We start from the raw sequence: 8492 nt of genomic DNA, 5'->3' as shown, positions 1-8492 counted from the left end.
AAAATCCCACTAATTGTTGAGTGAAGATGGTTTTTATTGTGAGTAACATTCATGTACAGGCTCAATGGCACTGAGAGTTTCATAAATTAGAAAAATGCATCTTCGACACCATCATGGAGGATTGTGTGGCGTCCGTCGTGATCGCCGGTGGCGGCGGCGGCTTCAAAACCTTAGAAACAAAACTGCACAATCGCATCTAAATCAGTCAATCAGTCTTCAGCCGGGAGTCTGAGCAGATTAGCGGTTTGGCAACGATGCGTCACCCGTTCCCGCACTCCGAGCGGGTGGTGGGGGGGCGGGTGTCTGGGCTGCAACCTACAACCTCATCACTAGTGGCCACTAAACCCCACACACTGGTCCTTTAATCAAGCTAATCGTAGCTGTAGCAAGCAAGCTAAGCTCTAGTGAGCGATTTGGCTCCCTCACTGCAGCCTCCTGTCTCCTCGCTCATGAGGACTCTGCGTCTGTCCCTCCGAGGGAGGAAGAACTTCCACGTTGTAGCTCACCCTCTTGGACTGAAGGATGCTGTAGCTGTTGTCAAAGCACAGCACGTCTGCACGGAGAGGAGGGACAGGCGTTAGCAGCTAGCCTAGCATGCAGCACAAGTCAAAACATACATAAAAAACAAAACTAAAAAAATCACTCTTAACGTGGACACCGCCAACAGATTTGCTGCGTGAGCGCGTCCGCCATCTTGGAACACAGCAAACCAAGTCAGACTGAATGTGTCTGGACTTAATTTCAAAAGCAAGAGAAGAGGAGAAACAAAAACACAACAAAAACATAGATGACGCCAATAATCTACGAGTGAAATGAGGCTGCATTATGGGGTGGGGAAAAAAACCTTACAACAGCCAAGTAATGTTTGTTATTTCACTCAACTGACCTTTAACTACTAGCTGTTAGCACAGGCTAACAAATAGCCATTTGCTAACAGTTAATATTACTTTATACGCTCAGCTGTAATATTAAATTCATCTTTTACAACCAGCTGAAGTGAACAGCAGTGATTATTACACTCATTAACACCTTACGTGAATTCCACAACTGGTTTGCAATGCAAACACCATATGCTAACAGCTAGCCTGTAGCCGGTACCGCTACTCACAGACTCCAGGCTCGGGGCAGATGAGGCAGCTGTCCTCAGGGACCAGGTGGGCGTTGTAGCGTTGGCTGGGTAGAACCTGCAGCATGTCGGCCACTTTCTGACCACCACCTTCTTTGGTCTGCTTGTACACCCCGAATCCAATATCGGCTCCGCTGCTGCTAAACTGCCACCTGAACAGAGTTGAAGGAGAAAACGCAAACAAACAAAAACAATCTCAGGTTGGAAGTAAACCTCAGCTGTGATCAGGACGTCCAGGTTGTAAACTGAAGGATCTTGACGCTCTCTTCAGTTTCCATCCATCGATCGTCATCTTCCGCTTATTCCTGCATATTAAGGGTCGCGGGGGGGTGGAGCCTATCCCAGCATCTACGGGTAAGAGGCAGGGTTCACCCTGGACAGGTCACCAGTCCATCGCGGGGCCAACATACAGAGACGAACAACCATTCACATCTACGGTCAATTTAGAGTATCAATCAGCCTCGTCCCCAAATTGATGTCTTTGGACTGTGGGAGGAAGCTGGAGTACCAGAGAGAACCCAGCAGGAACAGGGAGAACATGGAGACTCACACAGAAAGAGCCGGGACTCGAACCCGGAACCTTCTTGCTGTGAGGCCACAGTGCTGACCACTGCACCACCGAGCAGCCCCTCTGCAGTTTCTCTTCTGGAAATTCCGCACGTTTTAAACATATTTGAGCTTTTAAACGTCTCTAAAAGCTACAAAATAAATAAAAAGAAAGATGTGTTGTACTGGTCCTTCATCGGCCGGTCGTCATGGTGACGCCTGAAGTCAGAACCCTCAGCTGCAGCCTCGTGCCTCGAACCCACGGCAGAACCTCTGAAATTAAGTTGTTTCATACCTCAGGAGGCTGCTGGGCGCCGTGACATCACACTCCAGCTGGAAGATGGAGCCACGGCTGATGGTCAAGCTGCTGTCATACTCAACCTTCACTGAGTCTTGGACGTAGTACGACCTGGGAACCGTACCGCCGTAGTTGATCTGAAACGATACGCGTGACGTCCGTCAACCCGACCGCACAGTGACGCAGTTTCCTGCCAGGGCCGACATCAGGGAGCAAAGACATTCAGAGAACTGACGAACACTCAGATGCTCCTCGTGTACAGGTGTTGTTTTTTTACAAAATCAGGCCAGGTAGGTACCGATGCGTGTGAGGGGGGCCGGTATCGGTCGAGTCCTCGCCGTTATCGGCCGAGTCCTCGCCGTTACCAAGACACAGGCTCAGCACCATCGCTCCCCTCCCTCACCATGGTTCTGCAGCGAGGGTCTCCGTCAGGATCCGTCAGTGTTCCTCCGTAGACCGCAGGAAGCTGCTCAGCATCAATATGTTCACGTAACACGTCCTGCCAGTTACCTGTGGACAAGTGGAGGGCGGGGCTCAGTTGGGGATCTGCAGGGGGGTGGGGTCAAGGTTCCCAGATAAGCAGAAACGCCATCTTACTTCCGAGAACCATGATCTTGCGCCGCGTCTCTTCGCACAGGAAGTGCTTGATGAGGTTGTAGGCCATAGGGAACATTCTAGGAGCTACAGGATGATGGACAGGTGGGATTAGAGGAGTGAGGGAGGAGTGGGGAGGAGTGAGGGAGGAGTGGGGGAGGAGTGAGGGAGGACAGATCAGCTGACGTACCTTTAATGAGAAACACTCGCTTCAGCCCCTCTGGGTAGTTCTCCTCAAACATGGTGAGGATCTGGACGCACAGAGAGGAGGGAGGCATGAGGGAGTGAGTGAGGGAGGAATGAGGGAGAGAGGGAGTGAAGCGTGGAGGGGGAGGAGCGGAGGACGAACCTCTCCATACGTCTCGACAGCAGGTTTCCAGACGTGCTTCAACCCAAGTCCCTCGCAGTCGTAGATGAGAGTGATGGCTTCAATGTTCCTCCCCAGCTGAGACAGAGAGATGGTTGAGACGAGGGGGAGGGGGGAGGAGGAGAGGTGAGAGGAGAGGAGAGGAGGGGGGAGGAGGAGAGGTGAGAGGAGAGGAGAGGAGGGGGGAGGAGGAGAGGTGAGAGGAGAGGAGAGGAGGAGGAGGGGAGAGGAGGAGAGGAGAAGAGGTGAGAGGAGAGGAGGGGGGAGGAGGAGAGGTGAGAGGAGAGGAGAGGAGGAGGAGGGGAGAGGAGGAGGAGAGGTGAGAGGAGAGGAGAGGAGGGGGGAGGAGGAGAGGTGAGCGGAGAGGAGAGGAGGAGGAGGGGAGAGGAGGAGAAGAGGTGAGAGGAGAGGAGAGGAGAGGAGGGGGGAGGAGGAGAGGTGAGAGCAGAGGAGAGGAGGAGGAGAGGAGAGGAGGGGGGAGGAGGAGAGGTGAGAGGAGAGGAGAGGAGGAGGAGGGGAGAGGAGAGGAGAGGAGGAGGAGAGGAGAGGAGGGGGGAGGAGGAGAGGAGAGGAGAGGAGGAGGAGGGGAGAGGAGGAGGAGAGGTGAGAGGAGAGGAGGGGGGAGGAGGAGAGGTGAGAGGAGAGGAGAGGAGGAGGAGGGGAGAGGAGGAGGAGGGGAGAGGAGGAGGAGAGGTGAGAGGAGAGGAGAGGAGGAGAGGTGAGAGGAGAGGAGAGGAGGAGGAGGGGAGAGGAGGAGGAGGGGAGAGGAGAGGAGAGGAGGAGAGGTGAGAGGAGAGGAGAGGAGGGGGGAGGAGGAGAGGTGAGAGGAGAGGAGAGGAGGAGAGGTGAGAGGAGAGGAGAGGAGGAGGAGGGGAGAGGAGGAGGAGAGGTGAGAGGAGAGGAGAGAGGAGAGGAGAGGAGGGGGGAGGAGGAGAGGTGAGAGGAGAGGCGGGGGGAGGAGAGGTGAGAGGAGAGGAGGGGGGAGGAGGAGAGATGAGAGGAGAGGAGAGGAGAGGAGGGGGGAGGAGAGGTGAGAGGAGAGGAGAGGAGGAGAGGTGAGAGGAGAGAAAGGAGGGGAGAGGAGAGGAGGAGAGGAGGAGAGGAGAAGAGGTGAGCGGAGAGGAGGGGGGAGGGGAGAGGACAGGAGAGGAGGAGGAGAGGTGAGAGGAGAAGAGAGGAGGGGAGGACAGGAGGACAGAAGAGAAGAGATGAGAGGAGAGGAGGGGGGAGGAGGAGAGGTGAGAGGAGAAGAGAGGAGGGGAGGACAGGAGGACAGAAGAGAAGAGATGAGAGGAGAGGAGGGGGGAGGGGAGAGGAGGAGACCGGACCGGGTCTTGACCTTCTCTGCCTGGCGCCGACACTCCCGCTGCAGCGCCTCCGTGTGCTGGATCTTAGTCTTCATGAAGTCCTGCTTGGTGGCTGACAGCAGCAGACCTTTGGGGTCCAGGGGCCCGATGACATCATACCAGATGGGACTTCCCTCGCGGTCGTAGCCGCACATCCCACCCGACACGTACTTCTCAATCACCTGACAAGAGGGACAACCGATGTGATGACATCATCACAACCACGGCGCGGCTTCCTCCAGGCACCAGGGGGAGTGATACAAACCTCCGGGGGCTTCCAGTCCAAAAGAATGGCGTCCACCTTCATCTGCCGCCTGAACTCCAGGTGCTGCCGAGACATCGCAAGAGATGAGACTGTTAAGAGGTTCTCAACCTGCAGGTCGGGGCCCTCCATGGGGTCACAGGTTAAACCTGAGGGCTGGTGACACGTTGGTGCCGCGGACGTTTTTCTCGTCTGCGTTTTTTTAAATTCAGAAAATATCAGACCTCCGTGGTCGGGAGGACCAAACGCTGTCATTTGTCACGCGTCAGTAAATGAAGACACACGAGCCGGCGTCAGGAGTGCCTATCAGGCGATCGATGACCTTCTTACCTTCCTGATCATGACTTCTGCTTTCGGGACATTGAAGCTTCGGGCTAGAAGAAACAAAAAAGACACATCAGAGTCTCCAAGACTGTTGGAGCGGGGGGGGGGGGGTGTTGTTGTTTATATTTGTATTATTTTTGGTCATCTATGTCTTTCAATCGATGTACTTTGTACACGATCTTTTTATGTACAAATATAAATAAAAAGACTTGGTGCAAGAGTCTCCAAGAGGTTTTGACTCGTACGTAAGACCAACAGAGACAGAGTCTGGGGGGGCCGAAGCCCCTCGGGGGGGCCAAACGCTGCATGTGGGTTTCTCTGCTTTCCTCGCCAGCAGCACAAGTTTGCATCTTTATATCAATTTAATTTTCTCTTGTAGGCGCTGTTTTTTTTGTTTTTTTAAAGAGACAGAGGTTCGTGTCTTTCTGGTCACAGGTGGAACCTTGACACACATCCCATGTCTGAGGATCGAGTCCAAAGTTGAGTGCCAAAGACAAATATTGAACCAGTCGCTGATCGATCGGAACGTCCCAGAACTGAAAGTCAACAGACGCCATCCTTCGGACTTTAGACCGACATTAATGTACACAAACTGATTCACAATAATTGAACAGTAACAGATAAGAGCTGGTTCTAAAGGCCAGGTGGTCCTGCCCAGGTGGTCCTGCCCAGGTAGTCCATGTGGCCCTAATTCTCCTCCACACGGACCGACCTTGCGGTTCAGGTTCCAGGTTCCACTGGACCGAACAAACCAAAACGTTCCCATTTACCTGGAGACGTATTCAGCAGATGAAACTCTAAAATCACTCTGCTGGCGTCAGCCCAGGTGACAGCCTCGTTCCTGACAGACAGGAAACTGGTCAGAATGCAACTTTCCCTCCTAAACAGACCAAGCACTGGCTGCTGATTGGCTGAGGCAGATTCAAATGTTTGCAAGTTGACACCTGAAGCCGGCGCCATTACAAACCTGTTCCCACGTTAACAGCACTGACCAGCAGCAGGTTTCAGGTGAGGAAATACCTGGGCGGGGGCAGGGGCGGGGTTTAGTATCGATACCTGTCGTCTATGTCACACAACCCTCACCATCAGTTTCTCCGCTGTTTCCACCCTTGAAACCACATTTTTTTCTCTTCCCCTTCAACTCTTTCTGAAGCACCAGGGTTGAAGGGGCTCCTGGCGCAGCTCACCTGTCTGCGCGCCTCTGACAGGTGAGCTGCGCTCCACGCTGGTCAAAGTGTAAACCCCCATGTTGAGACTGTCTCTTTCTCTTCTCTTTTCTCTTCATATTTGCATCTGCCTACATCATTGAACGTCACCATGGTAACATGAGAGTGTAGTAGCTGGTTTACCAGTTGGCTGGTTTAGTTTTCAACCTGGGGGTCGAGCCCCAGGGAAGGGTCGCGAGGTCAATCTGGGGGGCCACGGGAGGATTGATGTGAGGAAGGAAACGTCTGCATATCTTTTCTAATATTTGCGGGGGGGGGGGGGGGGTTGGAGATAAGAGGTCAGCTTTGGGTTTAATCTTTAACTTCTTCTCTCATGGTTTTTCTGTCTGGTCGCATGCTAATCGTGTCACATGACTACTAATACTTCCTATTTATCCCTGCATTGTTGTCGTCCTGACATCTTTGTGATTGCTCTTTCTTTAATATCACATATTTACTCTCTCCCACGGAACGCCAAAGATCCAGTCTCTCCCTGCCTGGACTTTCTGTCGGGCTTCTTTTCTCCCCGCATGAAGCAAAATGCTGATGCTATGCTAATGCTAGTCTGAGCAGCGTTCCCCGGTTTCAGCGCGTCTCACCTCGGAGCCAGCGGAGGAGGTAGTGGTCATGCTGAGCGGGCAGGTCGGAGAGGATGTCCTGGATCCTCCCACGAAACTGGAACCGGAGAACCGTTAGGAAAATGAAACAAATGGACATTAACACAAACACAGTTTCATCCCTGTCGGCCCATAATTCAGCTCCTGCAGAGTAACAGTAGCAGTAGTAGCAACAGTATAATAACATTATAATAACAGTATAATAACAGTAAAATAACAGTATAATAACAGTATAATAACAGTAGTAATAACAGTAAAATAACAGTATAATAACAGTATAATAACAGTAGTAATAACAGTAAAATAACAGTATAATAACAGTAGTAATAACAGTAAAATAACAGTATAACAGTAAAATAACAGTAGTAATAACAGTATAATAACAGTAGTAATAACAGTAAAATAACAGTAAAATAACAGTAGTAATAACAGTATAATAACAGTAGTAATAACAGTATAATAACAGTATAATAACAGTAAAATTGTGACATTTCGGTTTCGAAAGCTCAAAACGAAGCCAGGAGAGAATCAGCAGATCAGCTGGCAGCAGTGCGAGTCCACGGCTCCTCTCACCACGTTGACCCTCAGGACGCCGAACACTTAAACCTGTTTCTTGTGTAAAAAGTAGGGAGTTGAGACGATAGGCGCGCATGCGAGAGTCCCGGCAGGTGCCCGTCTCGTCTCAGTAGCAGAGAGGTTCTCCTCTGCTTCCCCTAACCCTCCCAACCGGGACGTAGAAACAATAAAAACACAGGAGGTGTTGGCTACAGAGATGTTTGAGATTAAAAAAAGACCATTTCTGCTTCAAACTTGATGTCATCATCATTAAGGAAAAACTGACGGCTGCTGATATTTGACAAAGAGTTTAAAAAACAAATCTGCAGAGAAATCATGAAGGGAAATCATGAAGAGAAATCATGAAGGGAGATCATGAAGAGAAATCATGAAGGGAGATCATGAAGAGAAATCATGAAGAGAAATCATGAAGAGAAATCAACATCACGGAGCCCAAAGTGCCGAAGCAGAAGAGGTCGACGGACGTTGGTGATTTCTATAAATCCTGGTGGGTTTTTAGTTGTAGAAGAACTGCAGTAGCGAGTGAAGTAAAACTACTAGTAAAGTAGAAGAGATGGAGTGCATGACCTCCAGTTACCACAGAATCATTGTGAAACCACGACGCCCAGCAGCACAGACGCGGACCCGCGCGTCCGGAACCGTCTTCAGTCACGTCACCTGGATTTACCTGCGCCAGTGAGTCGGCCTGTTTCAGGCTCAGGTCCCCGACGCGTCCACTCATGTCCCTGCCTGAGGACGTCTGAGAGAGGGAGAGGGAAACCTGGACAACGGAGGAGAGAGGTCGACGCCCCCCAACACGCACACGCACGCACGCACACACACACACTTGAAAGCAGCTCCCAGTTTTGAACAAACATTTTATAATTCCTTCTGGATCTTTGCTTCACAAATAAAAATTGTTTTTTTTTGGTTCAGTTGAACTCGACTGAGAAAATTCTCCTTCGGTTCTTTTCATTCTGACGTCAACACGTGTTGATGAGGTAGTAACCCACGTGACTGGTCAATGGGTCGGGCCGAGGACGGAGCGTCCACCGTGACGCGGGTTTCTCCTCTGTCCTCCTGTGTCACCAACTTGCGCCCCTCAGGTGAGGAGGACGTGTTTAACTCCTGGATTTGACTTCCTTCGGTCCAAAAGTTTTTCAAGAACAAAATTTCAAAGTAAATGTTTGCTCCTTGTTTAGACTGTGGCTTAAATGAAGAACTGGCCTTGGTCAAGTTTAGTTCTTGTCAA

At 51.2% G+C, this 8492-nt stretch overlaps 1 protein-coding gene across 1 annotated transcript; it reads right to left on the bottom strand.

Annotated features, from left to right (window-relative positions):
* Positions 1-19: 19 nt before the first annotated feature.
* On the bottom strand, positions 20-8185 carry sec14l7 (SEC14-like lipid binding 7). The gene is made up of 12 exons (XM_086186818.1): positions 7929-8185; positions 6668-6743; positions 4870-4913; positions 4543-4605; positions 4271-4459; positions 2914-3009; positions 2755-2815; positions 2568-2651; positions 2374-2480; positions 1968-2107; positions 1109-1278; positions 20-553 (listed from the first exon to the last, which is right to left on the bottom strand). The coding sequence occupies exons 1-12, from the start codon at positions 7980-7982 to the stop codon at positions 423-425; spliced, it is 1215 nt and encodes a 404-aa protein (XP_086042944.1). The 5' UTR covers positions 7983-8185; the 3' UTR covers positions 20-422.
* Positions 8186-8492: the final 307 nt, after the last annotated feature.

The sequence above is a fragment of the Aulostomus chinensis genome, chromosome 19, assembly GCF_037954235.1.
Source record: "Aulostomus chinensis isolate RoL2024-O1b breed Wild chromosome 19, RoL_Achi_v1.0, whole genome shotgun sequence".
NCBI classification, from domain to species: Eukaryota; Metazoa; Chordata; class Actinopteri; order Syngnathiformes; family Aulostomidae; genus Aulostomus; species Aulostomus chinensis.
The sequence above is the reverse complement of the archived record's forward strand: the minus strand, read 5'-3'. Positions and strand labels throughout refer to the sequence as shown.

Bases quoted from the DNA above. Each gene is read 5' to 3' on its own strand.
- sec14l7 (XM_086186818.1), bottom strand. From the start codon at position 7,982: ATGAGTGGACGCGTCGGGGACCTGAGCCTGAAACAGGCCGACTCACTG. The intron at 4,914-6,667 runs GTGAGACGCGCT...TGTTTCTTCTAG, and splicing joins CCTCCTCCGCTGGCTCCGAG to CCCGAAGCTTCAATGTCCCG. The intron at 2,816-2,913 runs GTTCGTCCTCCG...CTGTGCGTCCAG, and splicing joins CTGTCGAGACGTATGGAGAG to ATCCTCACCATGTTTGAGGA.